Consider the following 19306-nt stretch of genomic DNA (forward strand, 5'->3'; position numbering starts at 1 on the left):
GCGATACGAGATAAAATCGCGATTTTTTGGGGCTGGCAATTTAGTCGCCCCAAAAATCGCGATTTTTTTTGCAGATTTTTTCCAAAAAATCGCAGATTAATCACCTAAAAATCGCGATTTGTTGCAAAAAAATCGTCCGCACCCGACAGTCACATAAAGTGACAAAAAAACACATTTTTTTCATTATGTTTTTACATTGCTTAGGGCGTTTTGGAGAGGAGAGGATAGAGAAGGAGTTCTTGGCAAGAAACAGGTGGAATCAAGTGCATTTGGAGGCCTTTTGATTCGATTTCTTCGTTACTAGGTAAGTGATTTGAATCTTTGTTTTTTGTTTTTGCAAGAGATTGTATTTTTTTTTCTTGCATGTAAATGGATAAAAATACATTCCTAATTAGTTAGGAATGCATTTCATGAATGTAAGCAAGATTAAATGCATTCATTTGCATTTTTTTCCATTCTAGATCGAATTTATGCTAAAAATTTGCCCTTTGTAAAAAAATTTGAAACCCTAGCAGCTAGTTTGTTTGAATGTTATTTGGATTTCAATTTATTGGTGCTGTTATTGGAATGTTGCTTGAATTCTTTGTTTAACTGTTAACTTTGATCTTGTTATAATTTATTTATAGTTTTTTTTAAAAATTTGTATGTGTAGGCAGCCCGCAGCAGTTTTAAATGGCAGACAAATGGCCATTGACTCCATGCCCCTCAGGCTACATTGGTAGCAGGCCAAAGAATGCGAGAGATCAAGCATGGAAATATGCCTATGAAGCACTCGATGAACCAACCAAAGTGATTTGCATTCGATGTGAAAAAGTAATATCCGGGGGCATTTACCGGTTCAAATATCACATCACAGGGATCTCAAAACATGATACGAATCCTTGTGAGAGTACAACAGAAGAAATAAAAAGGTTTGCAAATGCCTTGCTCACAGCTGGAGAGCAAAAAAAATTGCAAAGGGAGCAGAATAAATTGCATGTCAGGGCAGCCATAGCAGAGACCCAGGGTAGTTTCGTTGATATTTAGGAGGCAGCCATTGAGAGCATGGCTGGCTCTTATCATGGGCCGCGTGTCTGTAAACAGGGTGGTTTTTCTTTCACGAGTTCCGCTCCCGCTCCCACTCCCACTCCTACACCTCCTAGCACTTCCGCACCATCAGGATCAGCAGGTGCTTCTGGGATAGGGAGCTATTTTGTGTCGAGGCACACACCTGGTGCACAACCTTCATTAGAGGCCACTAGATGGAATAAGGAGGTCCATGACCAGTTGGACAATGCACTAGCAGATTTTTGGGTTTTCAACAACCTTCCTATTAGTGTTGTTGACAGTCCCTATTGGGAGGCTTTGGCCACAGGGTTGACAGTTGCAGGAAAGGGATACAAGTCCCCTTCTCATTTTGTGTTGGGTGGCAGGTAAGCGAATAATTTTATTACACTCGATTTCCTTTTAATTTTTAACTTTTTACTTAGTTCTAAATTTTAATTAATTTATCTAGAAATTAGAATGTTGATTACTAAAGTCTAAATCAATTTTAAATTACTAAGAATCTAAGACAGCTAAATTTTGTTTTTGTAGGCTTATTGGAAATGCTGTTGAGAGGGCCAAAGCATTTGTTGAGGAACAGAAACAAGAATGGACAAAATTTGGTTGCACCATTCTTTCTGACGGGTGGACGGATGGGAAGAGCAGGACCATAATTAATTTTTTGGCTTGCTGTAATGATAATGTGGTGTTCCTGAAATCAATTGATGCCTCCAACAAGGTAAAAAATGCTCAGACATTGGCATTGATGTTGGAGAACATGGTCTTAGAGATTGGCATTGAAAATGTGGTGCAAATCATCACAGACAATGCTGCTGCATATGTATTAGCAGGTAAACCGTAATTTTATGTTGCATGTGCATTGTGAATTTCACAACAAGAATTTTTAATAGTTTGATATATTTGAAAAGTTGGAAACTAATTAGTATTTGCTTTTACAATTGGCAGGAAAACTCCTACAGCAGAGGCACCCCACTCTCTCTTGGACCCCGTGTGCAGCACATGTCCTTGACCTTCTTTTGGAGGACATGGGCAAACTTGAGTGGGTCACTCCAATTGTGGAGGATGCAAGGCGGGTGACAAAATACATATACAATCACCCATGGGTCCTTAGCTTGATGAGAGAGCACACTGATGGCAAAGAAATTGTCAGGCCTGCCGTCAGAAGGTTTGCAACGATTTTTTTGACATTGCAAAGCATTCTCGATAATTTGGCTTCTTTGAAGCAAATGTTTGTTTCCAAAAAACTGGCTTGCTTCCACATTTTCAAAGAAGAGTGAAGGAGAGAATGTTGTGCGGATTGTGTTTGATAAATATTTTGAAGATAAGGCTGATGAAATAGTAAAGGTAACTACAAAACTTTAAGTTTTAGTTTTCACTTTACAACTTTATAACATACTAAGTTTGTAACTCAAGTAAATAATAATTTTGTAACTTGTCAACTAATTTCAAATTTATATTGCAGGTGTTTGAGCCTTTAGTCAGAGTTCTGCGTTTGGTTGATGGAGACCAAACGCCAATGGGTGAACTATATGAGGCCATGGACAAGGCCAAAGAATCTGTCAAAAATTACTACAAGGGGGAAAGCATCAAATATGAACCCATTTGGCAGATCATTGATAGAAGGTGGAATAATCAGCTCCACCAACCCATTCATGCAGCAGGATATTTCCTCAACCCACGTTTTAGGTATACCGTAAGCTCATTCTTACTCAAATTTAAGTTAACGAAGACTTGAGTTCATTTTGCTTTTGTAGGGTGTTGGGTGTGTACTAAAATTGCAAGACTTATTTGTTTTTGGTTTTTGGTTTTAGGGCTGATGGTACATATGCAAATCCTGATGGAGAGGTCATCAGAGGCCTAAGCGAGTGCGTCGAAAAGATGGTAACCAGCGAGGAAACAAGAGATAAAATCATCGCTGAGCAGGAGATCTTCACTTCAGCAGGGGGCAAGGTGTTCTCCACTTCTCTCTGCAAGAAAGCAAGGCTTACACAAACCCCAGGTAATACATTTGCAAACTTCTGAATCTCAAATGCTAAATTAATATTTATGTTTCACTTTTTGTTGTCTATTAGTATTTTCTAACTTGTACAATTTTTGTGATGCAGTGGCTTGGTGGACCACTTGGGGTGCAAGCACTCCAAATCTTGCAAAATTTGCTCTCAGAATCCTATCACAGCCTTGTAGCGCATCACATTGTGAGCGCAAATGGAGTTTGTTTCAGGCCATCCACACAAAAAAGAGAAACAGGTTGTCCCAAAAGAGGATGAATGACATGGTCTATGTGCAATATAATCTTAAATTGCGCATGAAAAAGGCACAACAAGATCCTCCTGGGCCAATTGATTTGGATGAGATAGATCCTTATTATGATTGGACGGCACAGGAGCAGGCTCCCTTATTTACACAGGAGGACATATCCAATTTGGAGAGGGAGGCCGCGGAGGAGGCTGCGGAGGAGGAAGGGGGTGGAACTGGATATGACATCGATTTGGATGACATCGAGGAGGGCGATGATGAGGATGATGACATTGAGCTTACTGCAGAGGACCTTGACATCTTGCGCGCAGCGAATGTGGAGCTACCGACATCTAGTTTTATAGCTACACCATCTCCTGCATTGGCACAGACACAGACACGAGCACAAACCCTGCGGGGTTCTAGTTCTAGAGCTTTACCCTCTCCCGCACTCGCTAGTAAAGTGACTGGGAAGAGGAAGATGTAGTCCTGTATTTGACATTTGTACTTATTTGTAGTCATGTTGATGTGCTTATTTGAACTCTTTACATTTGACACTTTATTTATGAGAATACTTCTCATGTGTTGTGAACTTGTTAGTTGTTAGTAATTTACAACTTGTCACTACTTACATGTTAGTAAATTACTAATTAATAACTCTTTTTGCATTGATATATATCTAAACATGATTGTTTCTTATGTATTGTTAGTAATTAAGTCATTAGATGCAAAAAAACATTGAATTCTATAAAAAAATCACATTTTTTAATTAAAATTTAGTGGTTTTTTAGTTCCCGATTTTTTCCCCGATTTTTTTCCGATTTTTCCCGATTAAACTTTTTCAGGCCTAGGCGATTAATCTCCTCAAGCGATTTTTACATCAATGGGAGAAACCATATATCTCGCTGCCCTATCTACCATTGCCGGATCAAATAGTCTTTGCCAGCTTCTATTGATGAATCTCAAGTTTCTCCACACTCTCTCTCAAGGCATTTATTTTCCTGCTATCTTCTTCTCTACTCTGACACCTCTCAGAACTACTAGGTCTCTTGTATTTGTCCATAGATGGAAAAGCTAGATTGCCGGTCATTACCAAAACAACAACAAATCTGAAATAAAAAAAACCTTCCTAACCCATAGGATGGTAGGAAACCACTCTGATACAACTATAATAACCCTCAACATGTTATAGCCTAATCAAACATCATTTTCTTTCACAATTTGATGGTTTGATATTTTGCCAAACACTTGGCAAGCATTTTCGCATACGAGCTAGTGCTTCTGGATATATAAGTAAAATGCTCTAGTCTGATCTAATCAACAATATATGTATTTTCAGCTAGCAACCATTTACAATTAATTCCAATGCCTTTGCTCAATAAAATAATTTCTTCTACAATTCACTGTTTTCTCAAAAGCAATTACAATTACATTTCATTTATTAAAAAAAGAGAACATGGAACCTAGAAATGCTATGCACAATAAACATTCAGCTTCACCACAGGTCGCAACCCTGGAATGATATGCTACAATGGTCAAACATGGCACTTGTATGTTGAGATTGTAAACCAGAACTGCAAAAATCTGCCCATCTGAATCTTCCCAGCTCTACATGCAGCTACAACTGTCTCCACCAAATCACTCCAGCACCTTCAAACTGGAACACAAACCCTATTAAGCTTGATTGTAGGCCCCAAAAACTGAAATGCAGATCTGTAACTTGTAACCGCAGGTCTACCAATCAATTTTAGACTTTGAAAAACACACCAAATGCTGCCCAAAATCAATGATGGCGGCCTCCAAAAACACCAGAAGAATCTTTCAGCCAGAGCAATATAATATCAACGTCCAAAATATATACAATCTCAAATTCTCCAACCCCAATCAGCTCCCCAAACACAGAATATAAGAGTAAGGGAAAAGACTCCACAATTCAAATTAAAGAATTCCCAGAATGTAGTCCACTATACCTCAACAGTGGAAAAACAAAGCCAACTATCAACCCTTATACCTCAACACGGGCACATAAACCAAAAAACTCAGAAAACCCTTCACAAGCAACAAAAGAAAATAATCAATCGGATGCCTTTTTCATCAAATGGGCTCATATTTATAATCTCTAAATGGCACAAGTTTCCCAAATGACCTCCATTAAGAAGCTTCCTCCGCACAACATTAAAATATAATAAAGTGTCATTATAATATAATTTATTAATTGCTTTTGGCTCCCAAAAATGACCTTTTCCACCATAGCATAATATTTTGACACAAGGCCATTGTTTCCTTTGTCCACGACTTTAAACATTTCAACCCAATTCCAACGAGCTATAATACAGAGATGGCCAACATACAACACCAACAAAAATAGCAACCTCAACATATTTAGATAAATAATAATAATTCACTTGGCTTGCGAAAACAATTGAAGAAGCATTAGAATCGAAATCTGACAACACCAGAGTGATCCTAATGAAGAAAGACGAGGAATGAACTTGACAGTGTGACTTACTATAAATAAATGCTCCCTACAAGATTCTTGGAGCCCAAACGAAATAAAAGTTGAGAGCATCACTCAACTCATCTAACTCAACAGAGCTCATCAGAACCAACAATTTAACTTAGTGTATATGGTAAGCCTCTCGAACGGAGCCAAAACACACCATAGGCTGCTGGAAAGCCTATAATCCCACAACTGAGACCCTAAAATCCCACTATCAACTCACAAGGGTCACAATGGTGAACTTATCAAGCCAACTGCAGGAGCCTACTAAAAATGGAAACATCACAATTGTTTACCTTTGCAAGAGTCGCAATCTTACTGAATTACCACCCTTTGAAAGAATCACAACTTTCGTCATTGTTGCTCTTTGGAAAAGCCACTTCCTTATTCTTTGCCCCTTCCTTTCTTCTTCCATCAATCCTTAGTTTGTATTCTCCTTTCAAATGAAGTTTTGTTCTTCCCTTTCTATCTCATTTTGAAGGAGTTACTAACTTTTCCTTTCATTTCAATAAACCCTTCATTAACTTAATTAATTATTTTATATTTTAATTTTATTCTTTTGTATGTTGAATTTTGAATTTTTTTTACTCTTTAATATTTTAATTTTATTCTACGTGGAGGGGGGCACCGCCTTCATTTTCTTATGAATGGAGGGGAGTTAAACCCTCTATGAAACACCTCTTTTTCAATTCAGTTGCTGGTTTATTCTTTAGCTTATCTATTAGCTCCTTCCACCTCTGATGGTAGACCCAAACATTCTTACTCTTGCCTTGGTGTGTGTTGCATATTTCCTCCACTACCTCATCATCATCTCGCAACAACCTAAATTTTGCCTCAAAGGCTTCCTTTAGATTGCTCCAAGTTGCCTTTGTGTGGCTGGAAGGTTGTTGTACCAGTCTATGGCTATACCTCGTTAGGTGGTTGGAAAAGCCTTTACCTAGTAATCTTCATCATTTTGCTTAGTCACTTCCCAAATGATCATGCATGTCTTAAATGTTGTGTTGGGACTTCTGACCCTTCACTAGTAAACTTAGGAAGTTTTTATTTGTTTAGGGTGTTCGGCATTTTTCTTTCCTGACCTGCTATATTTCAAAAATTTGTTCCTCAGTGTCCCCTTGGTACTTCTCGTAATGTTAGGTTCCAAGACCTCCCTTCTTCCACCCTCTTCGGATACATTTTGGTGGTATTGGGACTCCCTCCTTCCTGGGGTCTCCTACTCTATTTTCCTTATTCTTACTTCGTCAGATATGACCAATCCCCTTATCTAGCATACTGTGCTTTCAAATAAGTTGGATACCTCTCCTTCTATGCTTCTTTCTTCGCCGTCTGTTTTTGAATGCACAGACAATTCTATTTCACCTAACTCACTTCCCCAACTGTTTGTCTCCCTTGTTCCATTTCATAACAAGTATTAATTTTGCCTTGGCAGAACTACCAAGTGGTGATCCCTCTTTCTGGTTCTCACTGGGTTTGTGAGGGTTGCGGTATCCTTCGACAAGGTTTTGCAACCTTTGTCATCTTTCTATTTGTTGTATTCCTTAGGATTGTCTCACTCCGAGGTTGTTTTGCTTTGGGCATGTCTCCTTATGATGCCTCATATCCTTATTTGATAGGAGGGGTATCAATTTTTTGGGTTACTAGGTGTGCAACATTTATGCGTGTCTTGAGGTTCCTCCTCTCTATCGTTACTTTCATAGAATCATTGTAATATTTGCTTCTTTTTTTGTTTACTTCAAGCAGCCTCTCTTTCTTCTACTTCTGCAAGCCTCTATGCCAATAATCTCGGAAGGCTCCCCAAGAGATCATACGCAACTTTGTCCACCATGAGTTCAGCCCATACCATATTGGTGGGAAGAGTCATCTACTCTGCCTCCTGCCATACGTACTGGTCTACTGCTATGTCCCACGCTTGAACAAGGTCCCGTGTCAATTGATCCTCCTGGGTTACTTCCTCCTCCTCCATGTCACTGTCTATTATGACTACTTGTTGGTTGAAAGTACAATCCATTATACTTACATTTGTTCACCTATCCCTCTAGGTTTATATTGGGCAACGGTACCAAAAATGTTATGTGCCAAGTATGGAAGTGTTTACCTATCACATATAGAAGTGTTTACATGCCAAATATGGAAGTGATCTCAATACAGAGCTATGCACCAATGCAAGATTAGCAGAAGAATGACATGAACATCTATAATATGGGAAACACACGACAACGGTAGCATATTACTTTAATTGCTTGTATCAAAGTATTACATTACCCATAATACCAATATTACCAACATATTTCTAGTGGTTCCCAACAACCTCTACATATAGTACTCCAGTTGGTTAAGAAGGAAATCAACTGTCGTGACTATTTGGTACATCTTATTTCATAAAAGTCTATTATTATTAACTAGTTACTTATTACTATCCTATAGACTTGGGGAGTTAAGGCTAGAGGAAACCCTTTCCAAAGGGAACCGAGCAAACACCATAACAAGTGGACAAATCAAACATGCAAAGTATGGTACTCAAGGAGGGTACCATTCAGAAGGGAGGAAGTCAATAGCGAAGACATAGACAACAACAAATTATTAGAAGATATCAAAAGCCGGTTGAGAAACCTCAGTCTCACATTGAGGGAGGAGACATGCGAGGTCCAAGAGAGGGAAGAAGAGGTTGACGACGAGTTGCAAGGGATACTAGTGCAACCATAAGTGTTGGAAAGACACAGGGGCACAGTAACCAAAGTAACCTACTTGACTTTAACGCATCCATTTTTGGAAACCACACATCAACAGTAACAAAAACTATTGTCATGTCTCAAAAATAGAAATTACTAGAATTCACAACCAAGAGGGACACCTTGTGTGCCATTGTAGAAGTTGTGAAAATATATGGTCTGCCAACAAAGTGGTAGATCAGGATGAGTGGGTGAAGAAAATCCCAGCCACACTGAGGGGAGTAGCAATAGATTGACACTTAGATGTGGATAAGACTAAAGTCACCTCGTGGACGAATTTGAAGGAGTTTCAAATAGAGTTATGATTGCTATGAGACTATAATGAAATTGTGGTAGAAATTTATAGTACCAAATAGGCCAAGGGCGAGACTTTCAGAGCGTAGGGTTGGAGGTGAAGGAATTGTTGGGCAAAATGGACAGCCAACAAGTGGATGGCCTAAAGAAGCGATGCTTCATTGTTGGGTTAAGACACTAAAGAATAGAATGGAATTTGTGCCTTTGCCATTCTACACAGATGCATACAATAGAGCAATGGACTTGGAAAGCGAGAACAAAATGACTAAAAGAAGCATGGGTCATTAGCCCAGATGACAATTCCTCCACATAGAGAAGTGACAAGGAATCAAGTAAGAAAGTACAAGCACTCCAAAAGGACATGCTAAGAATGATGTGGGAATTCAAGTCCACAAAGGTTAGTACGAGTCGAAAAAAGGATGGAGGTCAATAGTGTACAACATGCAAGGAAGAGGGCCACATAAAGGGGGCATGCCCAAAGAAACATTTATGCACCAGATTATAGGTCATTCCACTAAAGAATGCCTTTACAATATCAAGACACTGGTTCAACAAGTATTGTTCACCCAAGAGCCCTCTACATCTATAGTAGTGGCCAACCCTTATGCGAATAGCACCATGACATTGTCTAACAACTTCTGGAACAATAGGTGCGGAGGAAGGAACAACAACAATAATAATAACAATAACAACAATAACAATAACAATAACAATAGTTAGAGTCGCATCCAGTGTGACGTGAAGGGAAGGTCGATGATCCAATAATCCACTAGCACTTCCACATATCCAACGTTGTTGGTCATCAACAACAAGAGACATCCGACACTGGTAGAAATGTGTATTCTTCGTACCATTCTAACATACACCATCCTGGACAAAAGGTTTAGCATTAATGTACTTCTTATGGAGACATGGAAGAAGTTGCGCAAACCTAAACTGTGGCCACCAACCTTCCATGTGGTGGGAGCAGATCAACACGACGTCAAACCCATTGAGACACTAATGGCATAGAGAGTAATGATCGGCTCTTAGTCGTTTTGACTAAATTTTGTAGTTATCTACTTAAGAGGAAGGGCTATGATGCAATACTCAGGAGAGGATGGTTGGTGGCAGCCAAGGTGAACCATAATTGGAAACAAAATGCTCTATTTATGGAGAAAGTTGGGAAAAAGTTCATTATTGACCTCAAGACACAAATGGTGAGGACTTGGCATCCTCGTCAAAATATGAGTCCGAAGGAAGAGGTACAGAGGGTCAAGATGAATGGAAGCAACGGATGGAACCTAGTGAGGAGGGTATCCTAGAATTGGAAGGTTGCTCACAAGATAACCTAGACTCCATGATTGCCCTCTTGATTGGCAAATAGAAGATTATGAGTTGTTCCATGCAACATGCTTCATGTGGATGAAGGGGTATAAAGGACTTGTTCCCTCCAGAATATATAGAGTACACTGAAGAGGAGGCCCAAGTAAACGGGCATCAACACATCAATTCATAATGGAAAAGCCAATTCGATACGAGAAACCTTTGTTGAAAGTAACCAACCTCGATGATGAAGCTAATCCAAGAAACATCCTTATGGGCGATGATTAGAACCCCATTCTAAAAGCGATGGAGTTCAATATCTTTATAGAGTAAAACGATGTATTTGTTTGCACGTATAAAGATTCGAAGGGAGTATCCTCGGAGTTGTGCATGCACCGCAGTCCATTAGTACTATGCCGCATGAGTGAACGAGGAGATCAAACGAATGTTGGATATGGGTATTATTTTCAAAGTGGAAACAAGTGAGCTGTTTCTCCCAATCTTATATCCATAGTTGAAAAAATGGAGAAATTTTTTATAAAGCGCGATATTGTGCAGAACAAATATGATTTGATTATATTGCAGGGAATATCAGCAGCGAAACTAAGTAAAACATTGCTGCAACTTTTACCTAAATACAAGCGTTACAATCCAAATGACCCACATAATATCATTGAAAAGTCATCGAGCCCTAACTTTACTATTGTCGTTTTAACTTTTAGGTTTTCTTTAAAAAGTGACCTCTTTTTTATTCACAACCTATTCGACGACAGTTTGTCTGGATATTCACAAGTGACAGGAGTTTGAAAATTGTCTACACACATGGTGTCAAATTTGTCTGCATTTGACAACAATTTAGACTCTAAATGCACAGTTTTAAATTTGTTTGAGACTTAGGTTTGGCCATTTGTATCAATTGCAAAATTGTCTGAGACTGAAGTTTGGCCACTTGTATCAAATTTGTTTGTATATCAAGTTTGGCAATTTGCATTCAATGGCAGTTTAGCATAATCCACTTTGCAGTCGCAGGCACCAGGTACGTAAAATTTCTAAGTTAAACTGTTACAATTTATAATATGTATTTTTGTGTGTATATATATATATGTATGTATATATGTGTATATATATACATATATATATATACACATATATACATACATATATATATATATGTATGTATATATGTATATATATACATATATACACATATACACATATATACATACATACATACATATACATATATATATATATGTTTTTTTGCTAAAATACGATTATTATATATTTACTTATTTATTTTTTGATCGATAATCGGCTAAGCCTTTATATTAATTTTAAAATGTTACACTTTACCTGGTTCAAAGTGTAGGCATCAAGGAAAAAGAACTAGGAACAAAATGCCTAGCCTCACTTGGGACTTTATTTCCTACATATTCTTACAATGCCCATAAAATAGAGACTTTGGGAGGCATAACTCCCATTACATTGTGTTCTTTATATATTTCAGTTGGAAGCTTTATGTCATACAACTGCCCTCTTTTAAGGGTCTTTAGGAAGGCATTCCTTCCCTTACAACATATTTCACAAGTATATCATCATGGGTGCTTTTGATATACAATCTCCTCATTTATATGGTCTATGTCTTAACAATTCTGCCTTTACAAAAATTCATAATATGCATTTTTGAATTGAACTTCTTAAAATCAAGATGTTATATTCCTCGAAGAGAGTTCTTGGATACGTACAAGCTCATACCTCGGTTGAGAACATATAGGGAAAAAAAATTATCCTTTATACTTAAGCATATATATACTAGGCAATTAAAACCTTGAAAAAGACTTAAGAAGCCAAGGCATCTGACAGTGACACCACATATGAAGAAGACATATAATAGAGTAGAAAACAAAGTAGGGAAAGGAAGACCAATGCAGACACTTAGCACTAGAAGGCCGACAGTATACAAGCCATCCTCAAACACCACAAACACTAGGAACAAAAGAAGAAGTTGACACAAACAACAATCCAAAAACCCAAATAAAGCAAGCAACAGGGAAAATAAAACAAACCACATCAACAAAGAAATATTCCACAATATGTTTTCTAGAGCATGGAGACTTGACTTAAAACTATATCCTACAAATCAAATAGATGAACCAACAAAGCATGGGTTCCCCAAATAACAGAACCAAGATTAGGAAATCCTTTATTACTAGAAATCTTGAGACCTTCTTTAAGAGCTTGAATTTCTGCTATGTAGTTAGATGCCACTCCTAGAGGTTTGGCGAATTTTGCTAACATATTTCCTTGACTATCATGTATAGTGCCTCCACACCCAGCTTGCTGACCTTATGGTCAAATCATTTTTCAGTTAGTGACTAAACACTTGATCGGTTGGATTACATTGCAACCGAGCTCTACAGTTGCTATCAAGCTCCAGAGGTAGTTTACAATGTATACTGAGCTCTACAATTGCTACCGATCTTCAGAAGCAAAATATAGTGTATACCGAGTTTTATAGTTGCTACCGAGCTACATAAGAAGAAAGCAATGTTAACCGAGCTTTACAGTGTCTACCGAACTGGTAGTGTTAACGAAGCAGAATGAAGTAGTGTTAATCAAGCTCAGTAGTGTTAACTGATCTTATCAATGTCTACCGACATGGCAGTGTTAACAAAGGAGAATGAAGGTAGTATTGACTGAGCTATAGTGTCAACCGAGCCCTTCAGTATCTATCGAGTTCTTCAGTATTCGCCGAGTGACGAAGTGCTAACCGAGTTCAAGCTACTCCTGAGTGATCAATGTGGTCCGTGCACCAGTGTCAACCAAATGCCAGAGCTTGCCGAATTGACAGTGTTGCCAAGCGTCAGAACATCACCTGAGTGGTCTTCAGAACCCGAGGTTCAGCAGTGAACCGACTTAGTGAATTATGATGAATTGGGTATTGTAGCCGACTCCAGAAGGTAATGATTTGGATTGATATATATGTAATACATTTTTTCATATCCAAATCTGAATGTGTAACAAGCAAAAGAAGTATGAGTGAGAATTAGAAGAAGGCTACAAGCAGTATAAGTGTAGAGTGGAAATATGACTTCAAGTTCACAAAGAAATACCAACCATACAGAATAATGCAATTGAGATACACATAAAGCAAAACATAGAATGTACCTTTAATACCACAATACCAGTAGGCGAGGAAACAGTTTCTTTATTAATACCAAAAACATCATATGTATATTGACAAAATTCCAAGTAGTTATAGAAGGGTCGGTTGCATTCCCTCACCTCCTAACTACCTAGCCCAACCAAGCTTTAACAAGTACTAAACACAATAGTTACTTTATTCCGACTACATCTATCCCCCTCAAAAAAGTAGTCTTCGAAACGACTATTGAACATGAAAACAACAAAAAGAACTTTGATTTCAAGAAGAGGGATGGGAGGATATCCCTGTGCTCGAAGCTCCCCGTAGCCATTGCAAGTCTCGTTCAACTTCTTTTGTTTTGTCTGAACACCTTGTAGTACCCTTAAAGCGTCCATCTTCTTGGCTTCTATTGTGGTGATTTTGCTCTCTAATTCGGCTTTCTCTATCTTCCAGGCTTCCTCCATGGCAACTTTTTCTACTTCCCACTGATGTTGAAGACTTTGCCTTTCTAGCCCCCACACCTTAGCCAAGCTTTTCTTCTGTTGAAGTTCCAAGAAGGTTCCCCGAAAGGCAACTTCCCTAGCTGCAAGGGCCTCCATGAGAAGTGGTGATTGTTCTTGTCCACTGGAAATGATAGAACTGCTTATCCATGTAGTGGCCATGTCCTCCTCTGTGTATCCAACCTACTCTAATAATCCCCAATCTGTATGGCAGCCAGTCTGCATAAACACGGCCAATGCTTTCGTTGCTGTTATGACAACTTCCAAATTTCAAGGCCTAGCCTGCTGCATGAGCTCCCTATTAGAGTGCTCCATGGCATGCAACTCGGTGAGAAACAACTCTGCCTTGGCTACAAAAGAAGCCATGTCTAGAGGTTCCCCACGCTCTTTTTGTAACTCTACCTGTTCCTCAACAACTGCTTGTAGAGGGGAAGACACCATGCCTTCTTCCTCGAGTAACCTGTCAGCCTCCTCTAGGACCCTATCCACCATAGCCACATCCGTCATACTTTCCTAGGTGTGGATTTCACCTTGTTTATCCACTACTCCTACTGGCTATACCACGAGAGTAACTAGATGTACTACTTTTGGGCCTAGAGGTGTTTGCAACCTCACTTTATGCGCACACTTTGTTTGGCATCTCAATTCTATTACTTTAGTATGGGAGTTTTGTTTCGGATAGATTAGTGGCGCCATCCTTGGAAGTGATATTCTGGAAGCCCCCCATGTCGGTATTTGTTGCCTGTCGCTTGCTCCTTTCTCAACTGTTTCTTGATTTGGGTCGGAAATATCTGTTGTAGTGGTTTTTTCGGGATCACCAGTCATGGTATGATAAATCTCCGAAGATTCTGATACTCCTATTAGAAGTGGCCCCTCCGTAGGTTGTAAGAAAGTAACTTCCCGTGGAGTCCCCTATAGATGGCTTAGGCGGATTTCTACCTCCTGTGAGTCTGAGGAAGATGAATCCGTATCACTAGCCTCCTCTTCTAAACTCTCTTCGTCCTTTTCATCCTCTTCTACTGTCTTAGCCACAACTGTTTGTTGCAGTTTCTTTTTCTTTAGTTCACCACCATTATGAGATCCTACACTCATGGTGTCCATATGGAGCCAATATGTCATGGCAAGTTTGTAGGGTTCCACCCTATTGGCTGGTATTAATGTCCCTCGATGCTCACTACTCACCTAAGTGCGTACTCCTAAAAATAAAGCCATGACATGATGGGACATGTAAAAAGCTTTGTGTTTCAACTTCGTGAATTCTCAAAGTCTATCAGAAAGAAATTGAGCCCAGTTATACGTCTATCCTTTATACAATCCATCTACTACGGGCAACATCCAAAGGGCAATATTTGAAGTGTGGCTATTGGCTGTGAGCTTACTTCTCACCAAATCTACAATACATCGCCATCCATCATTTATAATGAAAGTTTTCTTGAGACCCCTAATATTCTTTAGGATGCCTTCTCATTCAGAATTTGTAAGATCTTTTTGGCACATTAGTTTCAACTACTTCTTCTTGTCCTCTACTACCATAAGGGTTTTTTCCAGTTCCAGCGCTCTATTAGGAATTCTGAAAACCCTACTTATTTCCTCCACTGAATAAGAAACTGTCACCTGCTACTGGAAATGTTGCACTATAGATTTATGACATGATCTCTCATTACCTGTGATTAAATTCCATAGTATAGGTTCAAACTCCTTCAATTCAAAAATTGGCATGAAGATTATTTTGTCTACCTCTGTTGTGCACAACGCCTTTTCCAGAGGGTGATCCGCTTCTGTTTTCTCCCACTAGGTCCTGCACTCACTTCCCATTACACTTTCAAAAGTGATATTCGCAGTCATGATTTTTTGTGCCATTTTGCCCTTGCCTTTTGTTCTCTTCCTTATTTCTTTCTATGCTTTTAGTGCGGCAGGCTTCTTTTTGGAATCAATAATGTTCCCTCTGCTAGGTTTCCTATACTTAATTTCACCATTGCGTGGTAATACCTCACTTCCCAACAAATTTCTTTTGTTTGTATGTGTCAAGTGTGCCAACCGTTCGTGTGACGTGTCCTTATGCACCCTTTCCTATAGACCTTTTCTTGCTTCTGTACCACTATAGTATCTGCCCATAGGCCAAGGAGTAAATGTCTCCATACTTGCTGACAATGATATGTATGTATGGACCTGTTATAGAGTATAGGTTCCATACGGACTGCTTGCCTGGTGTCCTTCGTACGGCCGTACGGAATGGTTGCCAGATGTCTTCGTTCCTCTGAACCTCTTCCTTCCGTACAACAATTTGCAAATTTGTTGCTCCACGTACGGCTTCCTCTATACACCTTCCTTCCAAGTCCATACGAGCTGGTTTCCAGCTGTTCACTTTCGTACGATTGCCAGTTCTTGCTCCCGTACAGATACATGTTTCTCCTCCTGTATGGATGCCACCTCCTGTTGTACGGCTAGCTCCTCTTGGATTACTTCCTCCTGCCGTACAGATGCTTGTTCCTTCCATACGGATGTCCCCTCTTGCCGTACGGCTAGCTTCTCCAAGATTGCTTCCTCCTGCCATACAGATGCCTCTTCCTAGCATATGGCTACCTTCTCCTTCCATACAACTCACTTTTGCTCCCTGGAACTACCCTCGTACAACCACTCTTCCCTCTTCATGTACACGTATGACTATTGCTTCTTTTGGGAGCATGGCTATATGAAGTCTGCTGTGAATTATAATAGGTTGTAGAGAGACCTCTTTGTAGGGATTAGGGTGAAAGTTTTCTTGTTGGTCACTTTTTACTTTCCTTCTTTGTTTATTTCTAGTGTTACACTAGCACAGGCGTGCGGCGATGCAGGGGGACATCGGGACAAGTTTTGGGTGTGGGAAAAAAAAGGTCTCAATTTGGGGACGGCAGGATGGCGGCGGAGGGGTGGGGGTTGCATAGTATATATATATATATGACTGAAAATGCTAATTATGAAATGATACTTCAATATATTATATAACATACCAAATATAGTTGAATAGAGAAAATTGAAATGCAATTCACGAACCATAAGTTCAAACTTGAAACTTCATAACCATTACCAATAACCATTTAACAAATTAACTTAGTTCAAGATGCAAGATTCAAAGTTCATTGTTCAAATATGAATATCATATATCATAAAGATGCTCATGATGACAATGAGCCGAGTAGCATGAAATAGTGAAATGAAATAATGTATCATAACCATATCAAACTGAGTACAATCAACAAAATGACAAAATGTCACTAATGAGAATGGAATCATCCCAAGTGCTCTCTAATCATCCCCTATATCAAAGTCCTAATCATCCCAAGGGTTAGCTTGCTTTAAAAGGAAATGCAAAATATATTTTTTTATTAAATTTTTGGGGCCATTCAGTCAGCCGCACCCCGCGAGCACCCTGGGAGCACCCCGCACTTGAGCATCTGTGAAGCATCCGAGTTTCGCGTCCCATCTGCGTACTCGACCAGTGCGGTCGAGGTGTGGCAACACTTTTTCAGCCGGTAGGGGTATTCATGTGCGTGATGCACCCAAATCTGGTGCGTACGCGCATCGAATGCTTAGTGTTTTTGACCCGAGCACCTGGGTTACACTGTTTATTTCCTCCTGTACTTATAAAGTAACTGCTTACTTGTTTATTCCTTTCTTCATATCCTTTTAACTTAGACCCATTTACTAGGTCTCTGATAGGTTTATTACATAGTTACACTGCCCTGGAGGAAAGGGGGACGGTGAAACGGGGGCACAAGTTTTTGGGATGGGGGAACAGAGGGGCCTTAATTTGGGGACGATGGGGGGGACATGAGGGGGGTGTATATATATGCATATGGTACTTAAAATGCTAGTTATGAAAATATGTATTACAATATAAGATATAAAGATGTAAAAGAGTAAATACTTGAACATTGCATTGAATTAGAACATCGAACATTAAGCATAAATAGTCGAATTTGCAAATAGTCAACATCGGGATGCTCCCTATCCTCAGTGGAGGTGGCGGAATCTAGTAGTGTTGTTGGGGACAGGGAGACAGAGTCCCCAAGTCCCTAGTGCGTTGAAGTCTTCGAGATGTCGGGCAAAAGGTGGGGGGGACGCGTCCCCGTGTTATTATGGTTTATTATCTAGAGTAGATAACTTTATTGCCGTGTTCTCCTTTATTTTTTATATTCTAAATGGTCCTAGCCAGCAAACTTCAAATTTTCCGAGCTTTATTTCATTTTTCCATTATATCTGAGTACTAGTTGGCCTTGTTTAAAATTCATCTTCTCCAAATGTTTGTCATGCCAAAATTTTCGCCTTTGTTGGGCCACCTCTGTACGCAATTGAGCAAGTGTCCTCCTTTCGTCTAGTCTGAGTAAAGAATATAGTCTTTCCTTAAGACTTTCCTCATCACCTAGTCTGTTTTGGACTACTACCTTCAAACTTGGTACTATATATTCCATTGGCATCACTACCTCCTATCCGTACATAAGATGAAAGGGAGTGTGTCCAGTAGTGGCTTTATAAGTAGTTCTGTATGCCAAACCACTGCGAAATTCGTTCTTTCCTGTCTTTGCCTTCTAGTCCACAAATTTTCTATAGGATTGCCACTATTACTTTGTTCATGGCCTCTGCTTGGCCATTTGCCCTTGGATACTAAGGACTTGAGAAAGAATGAAATTTTTTATACTCACTTGTCATCATCCTGATGGTGTGATTTACAAAATGTACTCCCCTGTTGCTTGTCAAGTGGAGTAGAATCCTGAATCTCGTGACTATTTGCTCATACAGAAATCTAGTTGTTCTGAGAGTAGTGTTGTCCGGAAGGGCCCGCACTTCAACCCATTTTGTTAGGTACTCTGTTGCCACCACTACGTACTCACACCAATGACTTTTGCTTACCGGTAAGGGCTCCACGAAGTCTAGTCCCCACTGTTCAAATAATTCTTGTGGTTGGTACGGAAATAGTGCCATAGTCTCATTTGAGCGGTTTTCCTGCTCTCTGAGAAGTGTCGCAGCTCAATACCCATTCCCTCGCATCTGCATACAATGTTGGCCACCAGAGTCGTTGGCCACCAGGAGTACTTTCCTTGCCATAATATCTGGTCCCATGTGACCTCCCACCAATCCTTCATGGGATTCTTTTAGAACTCCTGGAATTTCTTCCTCCATTACACATCTCCTCAGTATCCGTCCGGTCCCATTTTGTACAATAACCCTTCAATTAGCTGGAATGTGCTACTTTTTAAGGGAATTTTTCTCCTCTTCGCTGCAGGCATTTCTCTTGGGAAGGTTGTTGATAAGTACTATCCAATTTTTTCATACCATTGAGGTAATACAACAATTTGAAATAGGTGTGCATCTGGAAAATCCTCACACACCCCACTACCAAAGGCTTCTCCTAACTTGATTCTTGACAATTGATCCACAATTACATGATCTTTTCTTGGCCAGACTATGATTTTGAATGTGAACTCTTGTAGCAAAATTAGCCATCTACTTACTCTCCCTTGGATTACCGGCTTGTTTACTAAGTACAGTAGTGCTTGGTGGTCAACAAAAAATG

The 19306-nt window shown here is 39.5% G+C and overlaps 2 protein-coding genes across 6 annotated transcripts in view; one reads left to right on the plus strand and one right to left on the minus strand.

The window, feature by feature from the left end:
- EMB3108 (DEA(D/H)-box RNA helicase family protein) overlaps positions 1-19306 on the minus strand; it is a 242759-nt gene that overhangs the window by 12239 nt on the left and 211214 nt on the right. The window lies entirely within an intron of this gene.
- LOC149559404 (uncharacterized) lies at positions 2218-3066 on the plus strand. Its single transcript, XM_089786175.1, has 2 exons — positions 2218-2730; positions 2856-3066. The coding sequence occupies exons 1-2, from the start codon at positions 2561-2563 to the stop codon at positions 3064-3066; spliced, it is 381 nt and encodes a 126-aa protein (XP_089642301.1). The 5' UTR covers positions 2218-2560.

This window comes from Cupressus sempervirens, chromosome 5, assembly GCF_028749045.1.
Source record: "Cupressus sempervirens isolate cs-2001-9-10 chromosome 5, ASM2874904v1, whole genome shotgun sequence".
In the NCBI taxonomy this organism is placed as follows: Eukaryota; Viridiplantae; Streptophyta; class Pinopsida; order Cupressales; family Cupressaceae; genus Cupressus; species Cupressus sempervirens.